General features: G+C 38.0%; 1 protein-coding gene across 2 annotated transcripts in view; it reads left to right on the top strand.

The window, feature by feature from the left end:
* Positions 1–617: 617 nt before the first annotated feature.
* Positions 618–18,437, top strand: part of NEDD1 (NEDD1 gamma-tubulin ring complex targeting factor) — a 55,004-nt gene continuing 37,184 nt past the window's right edge. Inside the window, exons 1-5 of one of the 2 annotated variants that reach the window (XM_004381245.3) lie at positions 618–648; positions 2,934–3,077; positions 5,919–6,013; positions 11,643–11,759; positions 14,840–14,980. In XM_004381245.3, the coding sequence (XP_004381302.1) occupies positions 2,942–3,077; positions 5,919–6,013; positions 11,643–11,759; positions 14,840–14,980 (489 nt within the window). In that variant the 5' untranslated portion in view covers positions 618–648; positions 2,934–2,941. Of the gene's footprint in view, positions 649–1,756; positions 2,566–2,933; positions 3,078–5,918; positions 6,014–11,642; positions 11,760–14,839; positions 14,981–18,437 lie in introns of those variants that run through there. The other variant, XM_023735736.1, reaches the window with a different exon arrangement.

The following is an 18,437-nucleotide window of genomic DNA, read 5'->3' on the forward strand; positions in this document are numbered from 1 at the left end:
AAAGATCACGGGCTTTGCAATTTAACAGCTGAAAAGCTACTCTTTGGTAAATTGCATGTGGTATTATTATCTGCTCTTCACAGTTTCCTCTTCAGGGGGGCTTTCCTAAAATCACATTCATGTTAATTTCCCTTATTATGCGCTCTAGTGTATCTTGTATCTACCCTTTGTAGCATTTGTCACAGTTTCACTTTTCACATATGTAATTATTTATTAACCTCAACTTCCTATATCAGACTATCAACTTCATGAGGCCAGGGGCTACCTCTGTATCCCCAGGCTATTCTCATCACTGTGCACCCAGAGTCTAGCACAGTGCCTGGCACACAGTAGGCGCTCAGGGAACAAATGACTGACAAAGGAGTAGCTCCCCATGGCAGGAGCGCAGAGCTGAGACTTGGAAGGAGCCGCCCAGGCCGGCAGTCTCCGCCCAGGCGCCCGGATCACGACCCTCGCGGAAGGCCAGCACCACCCCTGACTCAGCCTCGCCGACAGAAACCGCTGCTTCGGGCCGCACCCCGCTCCGCCCCGTGACGTAATTTGGAGGCGGGACTTCCGGCCGCCGAAGTTTAACAAACCAGGCGGGAGCCGGAAGCCCAGCGCCGGAGCGGGGCGGGCAGTGGCTCCCCGCTGTTCCGTCGGTGAGAGGTGAGGTCCTGGAGGGCCGGGGTCAGCGGGCAGCAGTCCACCACATCCGAACATCCCGCTTGAACCCCGGCCGTCCTCCGGCCACCTCAGGGGGCGGGTCGGAGGTCCCCCGGTCGCCGTGCGCTCGGACCAGCCTGGCTCTCCAGGCCGTTGCTGGGCAGGGGCGAGGCGGAGCAATTGGCGCGGAAATGCCTTGGAGCGGGCGCAGGACTCGCCTGCCGAGGTTGTGCTCTCCGACTTCGGTGGCTTCTGTCCCTGCCCGAGAGGTCTCCTGGGTCACCTAGGATGGGGTTGGTGGGGCTCTTAGGCATGTGCTGCCTCCGGAAAGTTATCTCTTCTTTCACAAGTCTGTCTCCCTTTTTATAAACTTTTCAAACATGACTCGTTTAGCAGACACGCAAATGCATTTTACAGGGTTCCCCAGTTGAGCAGTTCTCCTGCAAGTAAAATGCGTTTTTGGCGAATGAAAGTTGGATAATTTTTATTTGTTCAAGCTGAATGTCAGAGTGGAATTGTTTCAGTTAGTCTCTATCTCCAAATCGGGGCCATCTGTTAACAACACACTTTCGGTGGGACCCTGTGAGAGGCTGATGTAATGTTTATTCCTTAAATGTGCTCAGTTCTTAGAAGACTGATGTAGTTGGGCAGATGGTCTCTTTTTCCCGTTCCACTTTATGAGATGGAAACTGATATTTAATGGCCAGAGTCACTGTCACCTACCTAACTCTGGGGTACATCGCTTGAACGGTTTTTCTGAGCCTTGTGTTAGTGATCTTTCCACTGTGTCACACCGCTGAAGAGGAATGGTGCAAGATTATAGTAGTGAAATCTTTCAGTTGTGTTTACTGGGTTTAGAGATGGCTTTTCCAGCACTTCATTGTTCGTTGAGTAGGGAACCAAGAGGGCGCATGTTAAGGCCCCAAATCCAAACCCTGTATGTCTACATGTCAGCAGGTAACTGTTAGTAGCATCACATTTATCTGATGCATGAAGCATAATGAATCACAGAGTGAATTTTCTAGTTAACAAAAGTTATAGCCTTTTTATAAGAACATTACTTTTTTATTTAGTCTCTTGGGAATGAAAGCATTGTGTAATTTGTTATGCTTGTCCTCTGCAGTGGAGTAGACTGACTATAAATGTGATGTTAATGATTTGGGAGCCTGTCTGTGACATCAGTAATGCTGTGCTAGTCTCGTACTGTCCACACTAGGAAGGTGTGGAGGTATATGTCTATGGTCTGTCCCTTCTGCTTTCTCCCATGGTAATTTTGAGCATTTTTTCGTGACCTGTTATCTGTTACTTTGAAGTGTCTGCTTAGAGCAACTTCCCTGTGCTGTTTCTTATAGACTGCTATGGTTTGGGAAATTACCCTGTTAGATTATATGTTTGTATTATATATCATTAAATAATCTGGGTGAGGACATTGTAGACCAAGAATTGGTGTAGGGGCTTAGTGACATCTCCTTTGAACATATTTGCTAATGTTGGATTTGTTTGGAAAAACTGGGGTGACTGGGTTCAGAACTGTAGGATTGTTACAGTTTGATATCATACAGTTTTTAAAAGATAAGGAAGTCACCTATCCAGTAGTTATTTGTTGAGTACCTACTGTGTGCCAAGGACTTTTCAAGAATCTGGTAATAAGACAAACTCCGTGCCCTCAGGGATCTTTGTTTCATTTAAATCTAGGGAGGTAGACATTATTAGAACAAATAATAATTTCAGATAGCGTTAAGTGCCTTGAAAAAAAATGAAACAGGGTAATGGGATAGAAGATAACGGGCTGATTAAGTCATGATGCCCCGGAAAGGCCTTTTTAAGGATATGTTTGAGCTGACACCTAAATGATGAGATAGATGGCATGGGAAATCTGGGGAAAGAGCTTTCCAGGCAGAGGGAACAGAAAATGCAAAGGTAAGCATGAGCTGGGCTTCTTGCATGAGACAGAATGAAGGCCAGTGTATCTGGAGTCTGATGGACTAGGGGAAGAGTGATAGGAGAAGTGTACAGGGGCCAGGTCTTGGGAGGCATGCTAAGGAGGTTGAGTTTCATTGTTGCTGTGGGGAGCCCTTGGAAGGGTCACTAGGAGAATGTGATCTGGTTTATGTTTTAAAAAGATCACTCCAGCTGCTTTATGGTGAGTGCATCCTGTGGGACAAAAGTGGACTAGTAGAACCATATGCTCTTGTTTTATATTAGACGCTTCATTTTGACTTTTTTTGTTTTTTTTTTTTTTGTATCCTCAATTGCTTTTTAAATTTATTATTTTAAACTATTTGTAGGTGCAGTCATGCAGGAAAACCTCAGATTTGCTTCATCAGGAGATGATATTAAAATATGGGATGCTTCTTCTGTGACATTGGTGGATAAATTCAACCCACACACATCACCAAATGGAGTCAGCTCAATGTGTTGGAGCAGCAATAGTATCCTTTTTCTCTTATAACCACTTTTTATTAGGTTAAAAGTGTCAGTGAAACTTGAGTGCAACCCGTAATGAGAAATATATTTTGCATTGCTACCAAAGATAAAGTAAAACAAACAATAAACAGTATACCATATAAATGGACTCTGGTATTCTCTATTAGGTTTCTTTTTTTAGATGGAATCCACTACATTGAAAACACTGCTATTTAAAAAAAATAAACTTAGCTACAAGAATCCAGACTCTGGAATTAGTTGTATTTTTAACTCTATAAACAGTTTGTTATTGAACCAAATAGGATAAAGTAATGGTGGGGAAAATCCCAAAAGATTTTGGAGTGAGTTTTTGCATCTGTATTTGGGTATTTGTGGATCTGGTCTAGAAATTATAGGCAGAAATTGAAGGCAGAAGCAAAGGTTAGTTAGGAGGAGTTAAAACATTGTCTAACAGCTCTATTTTACTGATGTACTCTGTGCGTTTCTCTTCCTTTCTGTGATGAAAATAGGATCATTTCTCAAACAGAAATTGTCTAGATTGAATTTGCCTAACGTTGTTATGTTTTTGGTTCACATGCTCCTTGTCTTGGTGAACTCCTGAATGTGAATAAAATAAATAAGGGAGTAAAGCCTGTAAACCAACCAGAGTTTCTCATTCTTGGCACTATTTACTTTTTGGGCCAGATAATCTTTATTGTGAAGGACTGCTGTATGCATTGTAGGATATTTAGAAACCTTCCTGGCCTGTACTCAAATAGATGCCAGTAGTCCTCCCCCACCACCTCCCTGCCCCAAGTTGTGACAACCAAAAATATTTCCAGACATTGCCAACTGTCTCTTGGGAGGCAAAAACCACTGCTGTAAACAAAGTATTCTTATCATCTGTTGTATGAAAATGTTTTATATACTTGCCATGCTAGAAATTATCATTCTTTTGTGGAATTCATAATTATGCTCATACACTTTCTTAACAGATTAAATTTTTACATATGTCTGATCTTGTCAATACCGTCAGTGTTAATATCCTGCTTTCTGACAAAGGGGAAAATATCAAAGCTTTAAAATATGACTGTTTTCATGCCTCACCTAATGTGTTCTTGCAAATACATAGTAATGATGAATTTTTTTATTGCATTGAATTTACCTCTTCAGCGTTCCTTGACTTTGTATTAAAGTAGTAAACTACATTACTTTGATGCTCTATTAATTAAACCCATGGTAAAGTTACTACACTTTTGAAGGACTCTCCAGATGTGTAGCAGGGGAAATGTTTTAAAGAGTGATGAAAATATGAGGTTGCCGTTCTCTTTCTTTTTAGGTTTTCATTATATTTAAGCTTAATTTCTCCTGCCAGTTACTGATAAAAGCAATAATTCTTAACAGAATTTATTGTTTTTTGTTTATTTTTGCTACAAAGAGTTTTCCCAGGAGTTTGCATTTACTGATGCAACACTTAGTGGTCTATCAGCAAAACTGGCATGACCATGAAATAGTGCTGTATGACTTATGGAAATTGCTTTATTTTTTTTAATAGTTTACATGTATGAGTAGATGTGCACTGGAAGCCGTCATACAGTCTTATTCCTAATGAGACTTATCCCTTCTGTGGAGATTAGTTACTGAAGAACAAAGAGGCCTCAGACTCATAAACTTGGGGCCTCTTAGCACAGACTTCAAGAGCACAAGAATAGGGTAATGGTGAGGTACCAAGGAGGTTAGTTCTCTTTTTGTTTGTTATTTTTCCAGGTATGTTTCTCACTTTTTCATGACTTCTAAAACTACAAGAGAAATAAAGAATAACTAGAGTTCCCTCTCTCATTATCTTCCTTCAGTCCTTCCCTTTCTATATTCTAAGGAGAAAAGTGGTAGTAAACAGAGGAAGAAGCAAAAAAAGAGAAATGGCTTTTTTTTCTCAGTGTTATAGGATCTAGGTGGAAATGATTGTGTTTGAGTCATGTATCATAATAAAATTAGTACCTGAATGTTATGCAAACTACCTAAAAGTAATATAGTTAGGATTCTCAGAGTGTTTAGTCTTTCTCCATTGTTCATAGACTTTGCTTGCTAAGTAAAAAAACATACATTGAAAGCTCTATTTTAATTTGGTAGTGACTCAAAATCACTTATTCTTGATTGTTATATTTGCCTATTTTAGTTTTAAAACTTTCACTTCTTTGTGCTTACTGATTGTTCCATTAATAATTTATATAAAATAAGGTAAAAATAATTTAAAATTAAATTACATTTTAGTGTAAAGTTAAACTAAAGTTCTTCTATAACATAAGCAGTTGCTATTTAACCACACTTGTATTTGCTATATTTACTGTAATATTCGTTCTTAATACATTTAATATTGAAATATTCTATCACAAAAACTCCAGTTCTTAGAAAATCTCAGGCTTTATTTTTTTTAATGGAAAAATGTGAAACTAATGAGGAATTTTGCTTCCTAGTCTTAAATGGGTATGAAGCACTTAAATATCTTGAACAGTTTTTATAGATGAAAAGGCTGGTTGATATTTGCCGATGCTGCTTTTATTATGCTCTCATTCTTGAAGGATAAAATTAGACCTTCTGGCCTACCCTTTGAAAACAGAGTAGTATTTCACATGGGTTAAATAACTTTCAAGTGATAGCAAAGCCAGAAAGGATCGTTCCTCCCTGCAGTAGTAGTAAAGAGAATTAGTCTTAGCAATTAGTAACCTGAGCCATTTTTGAAAGCTAATGTATAAGCTGTGTTCATTTGTGTCTTCTCAGAGCGCTTGCTTTTGTCATCTCGATTCTTATAATAGTCTAATGCTAGAGCTGTTCCTGAATTGTTTGGTGCTCCATAACTCTTCATTTAGATAACTTTCTGGTGACGGCATCTTCCAGTGGCGACAAAATAGTTGTTTCAAGTTGCAAGTGTAAACCTGTTCCACTTTTAGAGCTTGCCGAAGGGGTAAGTTTAACAGTTTTTTTTAAACCTTTTAAAATCTTAGTTCTGCTTAAGTGATAATTACTTATATATTATGGTGCTTATAACTAAGGATTGCTATGAGTCAGGATTGACTCGATGGCAGTGGGTTTGTTTTTTGGTTTTTTAAAACTAAATGTAAAGGTGTTTAAAAACATCATTCTTAAGCCAAGCTCAAAATAGTATAGTAACACTTAAAGGTGCTTCTTTGTGTGAAATATCTTTAGGTAAAAAATAATACTGGATTCTGGGGAGAAGGAGGGTATTCAAGAACTTGGATTTCCCTTATCAGGCCCTTTCCCCATTTCCCCTCCATGGGAGGATCCCTGTTATTGTTACCTTTTTTAAGATCATGTCCCACTCAGGTCACTTGCTTGAAGGTGGAGGGTGGTCTGTCTGTCCTTCCTGTGTTGTCCTAGGAACATTACTGACCCTACCCTTATTGACCTTGGGCTCTGGACCATCAGCAAAAGACCTGTATCTCATCAGCAAAAGACCTCAACTTTTGTCCACCTAGTACTGAGGACCCTACCTGAGCCTCCTCCAAGCTATCCTTGAACAGATGGCTTTGTCAGAATGAGCATTGGTCCCAGAGCATTTAAGTGAAGCTCTCATTTCATTGTTTCCTTATCCTTTCATCTTATTAAATAATCCCTCTGATTCAGGAAAATGCTGGCTTCCTCATTTCTAAGCACATGTTCCTCCCCCTTCTCCACCCCTCCTTTTTTTATAAATAAACTAAGGTCTGAATGAAAGGTAGAAGAAATTGGTAGCTTATTCTTTTTTTAGTTTCAAACTTTTCATAGAAAATCCTAAGTCATTATGAATTGTCATAATTTTACACACTGGGATAGGTAAGTTAGCCCAATTAGAAAGAAAACAGCAGGACAATAGAATATAAGCTTATCTAATTTAAACAGGACTTATGGTTTCTATCCATCTTCTCCTAAAGGTAACCGTTGGGTGTAGGAAGCTTAGGCAGAGAAAATATCTGCTGAGGATAGAAATGGAGTGAGGCACTCTGCCTGTTCAAGCTGAGTTAAGTAAAGTTGAGACAGAGAGTATCTCTGGTCCACAGAAGGCAGACTGCACTCTGCAAGAGCAGGAAAATCATCTTAGTCATATTTGGATCTTCAGATCCTGTCAAAGATGGTCAACAAACATTTGTTGAATTAAATGTCAACACTAAAACAATTTTGATTTCCACCCCTATACACACACATGTATGTGTAAATATATATGTGTGTATATATATACATGCATACATACACACACACATATGTATATTTATATGAGCCCTGGTGGCACAGTGGTTAGGAGCTCAGGCTGCTAACCAAAAAGTCAGCAGTTCGAATCCACCATCTGCCCCTTGGAAACCCTATGAGGCAGTTCTGCTCTGGCCTGTAAGGTCGCTATGAGTCGGAATCAACTTGACAGCAACGTTTTTTTTTTTTTTGGTGTATATATATATATATATACACACACACATACATATACACACCCGTTGTTGTCGAGTCCATTCCAACTCATTGCGACCCTGTAGGACAGAGTAGAACTGCCCCGTAGGGTTTCCAAGAAGCGACTGGTGGATTCGAACTCCCGAACTTTCAGTTAGCACCCGAGTTCTTAACTACTGTGCCACCAGGGCTCCGTGTGTGTGTATGTGTATATATATATGTATATATATATACGTGTATATATATATGTATATATATATACGTGTATATATATATGTATATGTATATATATATGTATATTTGAAGCGTTGGTGGTACAGTGGAAGAATTCTCACTTTCCATGTGGGTGACTCAAATTTGATTTTGGGCCAGTGCACCTCATGTGCAGCCACCACCCGTCTGTCAGTGGAGACTTGAATGTTGCTATGATGGTGAATGGGTTTCAGCAGAGCTTCCAGACTAAGACAGACTAGGAAGAAAGGCCTAGTGTTCTGCTTCTGAAAATCAGCCAGTGAAAACCTATGGATCACAACAGTCTGATTCCTGTGTGCACGGGCTTGCCATGAATCGAGATCTAACTCAACAGCAGCCAACAACAACACGCATGCATCTATCTGTCTATCATCTATCTATATTCTACTTTTATGTATTATACCTTAGATTCAATTTGAAATCTTTTAAAAAAAATACATAAAAATAATAAGTAGTATTTTTTTAGAAATGAGTATGACACAATTTTAAGGCTTTTGTGAATTTTCCAGATTAGTTGCTTTAATTTCTAGTCCTCGTTCCCACAGTTAATAAATCACATCTGAATGGAGATAGATGAAAGTGAGGTCATTATAGTTATAATTTTGAATGTGCTTTAGTTATAAAAAGTATTTTGCAGACTATGGTTCTTTAAACTCTACTAGTTACTTTTTTGTAACAGATTGTAATGTGTCGGTATGGTGGTAACCTCTGCTTCATAAGCTGCAGGTCCTATTATTCATGTGCCATTTGAGCTATTAGATATTTTGTACTTGGGACAGTAAAGTTTGATCCCACTTATTTTAACATTGAGAGGGAAAATTTTGAGTTCATATTTATTTTCTTTGATTTTAAAGCAGATAGGTTGTTATTAACAGTATTAATGGATATGATAGGCTACTAAATAACCCAGAAATTATTATTATTTTTATTTTTAGATTTTAAAAATTGCACCTTTGTCTTATGTCTTGGGCCACAAAATTCCTATAACAAGCATACAATTTCCATTAATTATTTACATTCATTAGCTACATTAATAATACAGTAACATAAAAAAAGATCTACCATCAGAGTAAGCCAGCTACAAATACAGGTTTTGTTTTGAGCCCTTAAGAGTAATTTCTGAGTTGCTTTTGACTGTTAGAATCCCAGTATATTGATCTTTGATGGAAACCATCCTTGTCTGTTTTCTTTAAAGGTTGTTTTGACAGTTTTTAGTAAACTGTCCTGATTTACAGTGATAGCTAGGTTCTAAATCTTATTAGTCTATTATATGAATGCCCTCCTTTCCCCCAGAATCCAATTATTAGTCCGAAGTCTATTCCTGGGATGGTACCTGCAAGAGAATTAAAGCAACTATACTGCAACATTGATGTAATATGCATCCTGCTGCTTTTATATGTGTTAGTTGATAACTCTTGAGTCAAAATTTCCTAGCTGCAAGCAAGTTTGGGTAGTCCAGTGGGGGAGGGAATGGGGACCATCTGCACCCTTTTAAGAATCCTGAGCAGAGGATATTTTGAGATGCATGGACTCAGGGTAAATCTTGTCCTCTTCCCAAATGAAGAAACTGAGACTCAGGAAGGTGAGATAACTTGCCTAAGCCTATGAAGCTTGCCTTTTAACTCTTAAATAAGACATAAAATGTCCCCTATAAAATGTCTTTATTTTTCTTACGGCTTTCAACTGGAGATGAGAACAAGTAATGTAACTACATAGTACATTTATAGGTTAAATAGAAAACAGCGTGCAGCATTGTGTTCTACCATGTAGCATAGTTACCAGTGGCACCATCAGATAGATGACACTCATAGGTATTCATCATGAGAAGAAATTGGTAACCTCTGTATTTTTAGCCATTTATTCTATAAATATATATTGAGCATGGGTATGGTTCTTGCTGTAATGAAGCTGGCATTCTGCTGGGAAACAGACAATAAACTAGTAAATAGGAAAAGTCAGATAGTACTAAGTTGTATGCAGAAGACTAAATTATGGTATTGCCATAGTAAGTTATATTAGGTGGCCAATGAAGCTCATGAAGAAGAGGTATCTGTATTGATATCTGTTGACCAGAAGAAGCCATCCAGCCAAGATTCAGGGAAGTCAGCTTTGCAAGCAAGGAGAATAGTTGTGTAGAAGCCCTCAGGCACAAAGTTACTATGTTTAAGGAATGGAAAGAAGGTTAGTATGGCTGGAGAATTGGTAGGTGAGGAGAAAAATTGTAGAAGATGAGGTAGGCAGGAACAAGATGAATAGGGTTTTGAAAGCCAGGTTAATGAGTTTGGAGTTTATTATAGGTGTGATTTGAAAGCCATTGAAAGTTTTTAAACAGGAGAGTGATGATCTGATTTACATGTTTTAAAGGTCTCTGCTTATGAAGGATGAGATGTAGGAAAGCGGATGGAAACAGGGAAACGAGTTAGTTGGCTGCTGTCACGGTCCCAGCAAAGTTTGGATTACATTGCTAGTAATCCTGATAGAGAAAGGTGGCCGGTGTGGGATTTAGTTAAGCATTGGAGTTCAGAGGATTTAGGGATAGATTAGGCGAAGGGAGAAAGAGAAATCAGGGATAATTCTGGATGTTTACTTGAGAAACTGAATGGATGGTGTCTTTAAAGAGATGGAAAAGAATGTGAAGTCAGGTTTTGTTTTTTTTTTTTTAATTGTACTTCAGGTGAAGGTTTACAGGACAAATAGTTTCTCATTAAACAGTAGTACACATATTGTTTTATAACATTGTTTAACAACCCCATGACATGTCAACCCTCTCCCTTCTCGACCTTTTTTTTTTTGGTGAAAATATACATAGCAAAAGATACACCATTTCAAAAATTTCTACGTGCACGGTTCAGTGACATCGACTACGTTCTTCCAGTTGTGCTGCTATTCTCACTTTAGATGAAGGTTTACAGAACAAAATAGTTTCTCATTAAACAGTTAGTACACATGTTGCCCTGTGACAGTGATTAACAACCCCACTACATGTCAGCACGGCCCTTACTCAACCTTGGGTTCCCTGTCACCAGCTTTCCTGTCCCCTTCTGCCTTCTAGTCCTTGTCCCTGGACTGCTGTGCTTCATTAGTCTTGTTTTGTTATATGGGGCTGTCCAATCCCCAGCTGAATGGTGAACCTCAGGAGTGACTTCACCACTGAGCTAAAAGGGTTTCTGGGGGCCATACTCTTGGGGTTTCTCCAGTCTCTTTCAGGCCAGTAAATCTGGTTTTTTTTTGTGTGTGTGTTAGAATTTTATTCTACATCCTTCTCCAGGTCTGTCCGGAACCCTCTGTTGTGATCCCAGTCAGAGCAGTCAGTGGTTGTAGCCTGGCACCATCTAGCTGTACTGGACTAAGTCTGGTGTAGACCTTGGTAGCTGTGGTCCATGAGGTCAGGTTTTGTTAGCATAATGTTTGAAACTTGAATTTCTTAGAGGGAGATTTACTGTGCTGGGCAAGTATCTTGGCCTCTTTATAAAACTTTCCCTATCTATAAAATGAAGGGTCTACCATGATGGCACACAGCAGTCCCTTCTGCCTTTAGCATTTTCTGAGCTGAGGGGAGATTTTACTTTACGATATTCTGTGGAAGTACAAGAACAGGTTTTATTAAGGAGCGATATTAAGGGCAAGTAATCTCTAATGGGGCCAAGACTTGCTGTCCACTCCACCTCCAGGTGCCTCCTAAGCTTCCTCTGGGAAGAGAACACGAATTTGTTTTATTTCCTTGAAGACTTTTGAACCCCTTATAAGCTCTGGATCCATGTGAAAGATGATGAGGAGTGAATCTTTAGTGATAGTATGTTTTATAATTCAACAAATATTTATCATGTGCTTATTATGTGTTGGATGAGACCTGAAAATCAGTTCTGGATATTATTAAGGTAACTTGTTTTTTTTTTTTAAAATAGCAAAAGCAGACATGTGTCAGTTTAAATTCCACATCTATGTATTTGGTAAGCGGAGGCCTAAATAAAACGGTTAATATTTGGGATTTAAAATCAAAAAGAGTTCATCGATCTCTTAAGGTAAGCACCTGTTTTTGGTTGTTGTTTGTTTTTTAATTCTTACAGAAATGAGTATCCCACGATGTGTTTAGAATAGTTACCAGACTTGTTGGGCTTCTGTTTTTTGTGTTTCTTGTGTGCGTGTGTATTTCCAACTTGGTAAGGAAACATTTCCAAAATAATTTTCTATTTACAATTAATGTTTTTTTAAAAATACTGAGCTTTTTGTAGTTCCAGAAAATAAAAATATTGATCACATGAAAGCCTCTGGGGGTGACGATATTTTTAGAATTCTGTTTTTCACTATTGTGCCTGTTTAGTATTTAGAAGTTGATCTTTAAAATGTCTTTTAAATATAGTTTTAATATGGAGAATTTTAAACACAGAACTTTTGTTAACCCATCACCACATACTCATCACCTAACTTCAACTCACGGCCAATATTGTTTTATCTGTACCCTCACCTACTCTCTACCCTCACTCCACCCCCAGATTATTTTGAAGCAAATACCAGGCGTCATTATCATTTTTTATTATATGTCTTAATGTCATTGAGTTAATTCTTATTAAAGAAATGGTTTATCGAACGGTTTTCTCTTAGCCACGTTGAAGCGTAATCCTATAATTGCTGTTTAAAGTATTACCTTTGGAAGTTCATTATTTTAGGTATTAGCAAAGATTTGAAGAATCTTAACTCTAAAATCTCTGCTGTGGAAAAAATGGGTAATTGAAAAGTTATCAATAATGAGAACAGTTAACATTTGTTGAGTTCTTTGATATGGCAGCCATTGTGCTTAACATACATTTGTTCTGCTTATCTCAACAACTGCAAAGCAGATAGTATTATTCCTTGTACAGATGGGAAAACAGGCTCAGAGATGTTAACAAACTTGTTCAGTGTCAAACAACTAGTAAGTGGCAAAGATGAGATGCAAACTCATGTTATTCATTGTTTAGTCTTTTAAATTATGAAATATCTCAATTAAGGCTATTTAGAGTGATATACCTAAAAACCAAACTGATTATCATTGAGTCGATTCTGGCTCATAGCCACCCTGTAGGACAGAGTAGAACTGCCCCACAGGGTTTCTGAGGCTGTAAATCTTTATGGAAGCAGACTGCCACATCTTTCTCCCATGAAGCAGCTGGTGGGTTCGAACTGGTGACTGTTTGGTTAGCAGCTGATGGCTTAGCCACTGTGCCATTAGGGCTTCTTAAGGTTAGGTGCTCAGCTGCTAACCAAAAGATTGGCGGTTCGAACCCACCAGCGGCTCTGCGGGAGAAAGATGTGTCAGTCTGCTTCCATAAAGATTACAGCCTTGTAAATCCTGTGGAGCAGTTCTGCTTTGCCCTACAGAGTCACTATGAGTTGGAATCAACTTGACAACCATGGGTTAGAGGGATATACCTACTATGAGTAAAGAGTATCTGAGAGAATTGAGAAGAGATTGGAATTCTGAGACCAGTTTTGTCATGTACTGTCACACATTTTAAGAGCATCACTTAGTCCCAAAGTTCTACTCCTTTTCCCAGCCTCATCTTTCCCCGTTACTTCAGATACTATTTTTTCTTCTCATTGTTTGAAACTCTTACAGTGCTTCATTCCTCCATCCATTCAGCTAAGAAGTGTTTGACTAATTGTGACAGGGGAAATCTTGTCTTTCAGCTTTGGATCCCTCACCTATAGTCCTTTCCCTAGTTACTTAGCACAATCGTTGGCACATGGTAGGTATTTAGTAAATGTTTACTGAATGACTGATTTTTCGACAGTTGAAATCATCAAAACACCTGCCTCTTTACAAAGTTACAGAAATTGTTTTGGTCCCTACGTTCTTAATTTCCCAAATGGGCATGATGCACAAAACGTTCCTAGTTTGCTTTTCTTCTAATCAAACATTTTTTCCTCAGGATAACAATTATTTCTTTGATTTAGAAAAGGAATGAAATGCAAAGAAACCTCCAAAATGCTTGAATAACCACTAAAAAAAGTTGCAGTATAAGTAGAATAGCTTCTATTTTTGATGTTGTGTTAGTCTAATTATTAGATACAAAACTTTGTTTATAAGCTATGACTGTTAAAAACTATGCTCCTAACCCTGACAACTTTCCATGCTCCTGCTAGACGTCTCTAATTTGATGTCAGAAAACATAGTTCTTGTGAACTCAGTCTGTTTAAAACCAAGCAGTTTTATTTCCTCAAAGTGGATTCCCCTTTGGATTTGGGAGGCAGCTGGCATAGGAGGAGCATAGGCTTTGGCGTTTGGCCTGGAATTGAATCCTAGCTCTGCCACTTAACAGTAACGTGAGCTTGGGCAGGTTTCTTAACCTTTTGGTGCCTCGTTTACCTCATCTGTAAAATGGGAACAGTGACCTTGCTTCTCAAGATTGTTGTAAGGATTAAATAATATATAAAGCTCCCAGCACTAGAAGGTACTCAGCAAATGGAAGCAGCTCCTATTATTTGTCAAAAATGCCTTCCTCATTCTGGCTTTTGGGCTTTGTTTATTGCTCTCTTTCATTTTGGAATGTCTGTGGTTTCTTTCTCCTTCCCCTAACCTATTTCTTATCCTTTCTTTAAGGTTGTACTCTAGCTTTATGCCTCCCATAAAGCCTCCTCTGTCAGCCCAGTTCACAATGATACCTCTTTTTCTTTCCTCTGACACTTTGCCTCTACCACTCATTTCGCATTCGCTCTGCCATTTTCATGTTAACTTCAACACCTTGTCTTCTCAGTTGAACTGTAATACTCTCAAAGGCAGGGCCCCTCATAACAGTCAACTTTCAATAAATGTTACTTGTCAGTGGAAATGAATTCTTTAAGGTAGACATAATGCCATTTAGAAAATTACCTTTCCAAAGTCTCTTGGAAAACTTTCAGAGTGGCTGATCAGTTACCGAAAATTAATCTCAGTTCACTGAAAAGCCTTGGTGTTGATTAGATAGTCTCCTACTTGAGTAATTTTTTTAGGTTATTCAAAGAAACTGTTTAAGTAAATATTAGATTGACAAATATATTGTATTTGGTATTTATAAAAACATGAAAATGGCCTGTTCCAGTGAAGCTTATGTGGCACTGTACTTTTTTAATTTTTCTTTTTCAGGATCATAAAGATGAAGTAACGTGTGTAACATATAATTGGAATGATTGCTATGTTGCTTCTGGATCTCTGAGTGGGGAAATTATTTTGCACAGTGTAACCACTAATTTATCTAGTACTCCATTTGGCCATGGCAATAACCAGGTACAGTATGAGTTTATTCAAAATAAAGTTGATAAGTTACATTTTGAATTTTCTTACGTAAGACTAATGAACTTAAGTTTTTTAAATTATAAAATATTTTAAATTTGCATTTAACTTGCTTGAGAAACTTAAAGGTTGCTGTTTTTTAATGCTAGTGTTTAAAAATATTCAAATTAACAAGCTAATTTATACTAGATTATGGTGCTTACATCAGTTCAGTTATGCCATTGGATAGTCACATCGTCTTTGGAACATAACTATATAACAAAATATGAATAGTTGTTAGTAAGTTAAGCCTAAACATAGATATTAATGTTTCTATATCGTTACTGTTACGGAAGTGTTGTATAGCTCAAACTATGTCAGCTACAAGAGAGACACTTATGTTTAGCAATATTCTGGTTTACACGAGATAATTGAGTGTTTGGACACAAAGTTTTTTTTTTTGTTTATTTGCTGAAGTGTATGATAATGTATCAAAGTTTAATTCATATATTTCGGGTTAATACAGGACTATTTAGGGAAACTTTTTATAAAAGAAAATCAGTCATTTTTTTTTTCTTTATTAAAAATTCTTAAAAGAATAAAATCAGTTTCTCAAGAAACATGATTCTTGGCTTACTTTCCATGAAATTCTCCACAGAAATTTCCAAAGAAGTACAACTTCTTTTAATCATTACTTTTTACTGTAATCACTCTGAGCTCTGCGGGTAATCACTCTGACCATCACTGGAGAAAATATGAGAGATCTTTATTTTTGGAAAGCAGTTTTTAAAGTCATTATTTCAATAGTATTTATTTAGTGTTTAAGGAAAATTTAATAGCTATTAAAAATGTATAGTAAAAAGTCTTTTCTCAGGTTTTATATGAATTAGGATAAAAGAGTGTAAGTGGTATTATGGGAGATAATATAAATATGTTACATATTTATATATAATAACATGTATAAAACGGTCTTAAGGTGATTCAGAACAGAAATGAGAAAAGTATCTGATAGGAATAAAATAGGGAAAATTGAAGGAGGGAAGATTTCAGCTGGGTCTGTGTTACTTGATTTTTTTTTTTTTTTTTTAATTACCACAGTATAAACTGGCCTGACCTCTGTATACCACTTATTTGATGCTAACTTGTATTAGGTGTTGCTGGGTGGTGCACATGGTTAATGCACTCAACAGCCAACCAAAAGATTCGAAGTTTGAATCCATCCAAAGGCATCTTGGAAGAAAAGCCCTAGTGACCTACTTCGAAAAATGAACCACTGAAAGCCCTGTGGAGCACAGTTCTACTCTGACACACATGGAGTCGGCATGAGTTGCAATTGACTCCACAGCAGTGGATTTTTTTTTTTTTTTTAACTTGCGTTAGGGTTAACTCTTTAAATGTTCACATTATAGTTGGAACCATGTTTTTGTTTCTTTGTTTTTAGCCTGTTGTCCAGCTTAGTGCCTTATATGGAGTAGATGCCCAATAAGTATGTGAATGGATGAATACATTTTGAGCTGGCAAAGATTTTAATAGGCTAATAGAGAACTTTGGAAGAGGGTATTTTATCTGGAGAAGATCATGTGAACAAAAACAAGGAGACAGGAAAGTGCTTGGGTTTTATATAGGGACCAATGTGAGAGAAGATTGGAAAGGTATGTATGAGCATAGTGCTACAGGACTTTTAATGCCAAACTAAAAATTTGCTTTTATTTTGGAAGACATTTAGGAAAGTAATGAGGGGTTTTGATTTGTTGATTGTCAGAATCATAGAATGTTGAACTGTAAAAAAGCCTTTATAAGTAATCTCACTTTTGTATTTTATCGATGAAGATAAGTGATTTGCCACAGAGATGAGCTTTAGAATATATTGTCACAAAATCAGAAAATTGTATTTTGTTTTTGAGCTTTCTTTTGCATCTTTTTTTATGCATTAGGTGAAAAATTTACAGAGCACATTACATTCCCATTCGATAGTTTGTACATAAAGTGTGTCATGGCCTTGGTTTTATTCCCCACAGTGTGTCAGCATTCTCCCCATTTCCACCCTGGGTTCCTTGTTACCTTTTGTCCTGATTTTCTATCCATTCGTGCCTTCTCATGTTTGCTTTTGGGCAAATATTGCCCTTTGGATCTCTTATAATTGATTGTTGTAAGGAGCATGTTCCTCTTGAGTGTTATTATTTCATGAGCTTGTCTATTGTTTAGCTGGAAGGTGGTCTCTGGGTATGACTTCAGTTCCAGGTCAGAAGGGTGTCTTAGGGCCATAGTCTCAAGGTTCCTCCAGTCTCTGTCAGACCAGTAAGTCTGGTCTTTTTTTGTGAATTTGATTTTATTGTCTATATTTTCATTCTACATTTTCTCCCGCTCTGTCCAGGTCCCTCTGTTGTGATCCCAGTCAGAGTAGCCAGGCACCATCTAGTTCTTCTGGTCTCGGGGTCATGTAGGCAGTGGTTCATGTGGTCCATTAGGCCTTTGGGCTAATTGCTCCGTTGAGTCTTTGGTTTTCTTCATTCTCCTTTGCTACAGACGAGAAGAGACCAGTAGTTTTATCTTAGATGGCCACTTGTAAGCTTTTAAGACCCCAGACACTATTTTCCAAAGTTGGATGCAGAACATTGCCTTTATGAACTATGTTGTGTCAGTTGATGTAGATGTCCCCCTGAGTCTGTAGTCCTTTGCCTTTGAGCCTAGGAACTTCATCCCAAACCCTTTGGGGCAGTTCTGCTCTGTCCTATAGGGTCGCTATGAGTTGGAATCAACTTGACAACAACGGGTATAAGAAGTTTCCCTGACCGTGGCCCTTGTGTGCTCTATTGTCTATATTAATATATGAGGACCACGTACAGTCACGTATGTAGAAATATCTACCACCAAACCTGTATCTTCCAGTGGTTATGCTCACTTACACCCTCCAGCACCTCTTGGCATATCTTTTAGTCTTTGTTATGTCTTAAATTCATTTACTTTGTTGCATGAAATAGTAGTTCACACTGTTTTAATACCGTGTAGTGTTTAATACTGTGGAACACTCATGGTGCAGTGGTTAAAAGCTCAGCTGCTAACCAAAAGGTCGGTAGTTTGAATTCACCGGCTGTTCCTCGGAAACCCTATAGGGCAGTTCTCCTCTGTCCTGTAGGGTCCGTATGAGTTGGAATCGACTTGACAGCAGTGGGTTCCTGGTGACACAGTGGTTAAAGCGATCAACTGCTAACCAGAAGGTCGGCTGTTCGAAACCACCATTGACTCCGCAGGAGAAAGATATGACAGTTTGCTTCTGTAGACATTTATAGCCTTGGAAACCCTATGAGGTTGCTGTGAGTTGGAATCAACACAACAGCAGTTGGTTTTTTGATTTTTCATGTTCCACAATTAACCCCTTCTATGGTTGATTGACATTTGAGTTGTTCCCTGTTTTTTAGCTATTATGAATAAAGCTACTGTGATTATTTTTTTTTTTTTTTTTTTTTTTTTT

This window comes from Trichechus manatus, unplaced genomic scaffold (assembly GCF_000243295.1).
Source record: "Trichechus manatus latirostris isolate Lorelei unplaced genomic scaffold, TriManLat1.0 scaffold00081, whole genome shotgun sequence".
Lineage (NCBI taxonomy): Eukaryota > Metazoa > Chordata > Mammalia > Sirenia > Trichechidae > Trichechus > Trichechus manatus.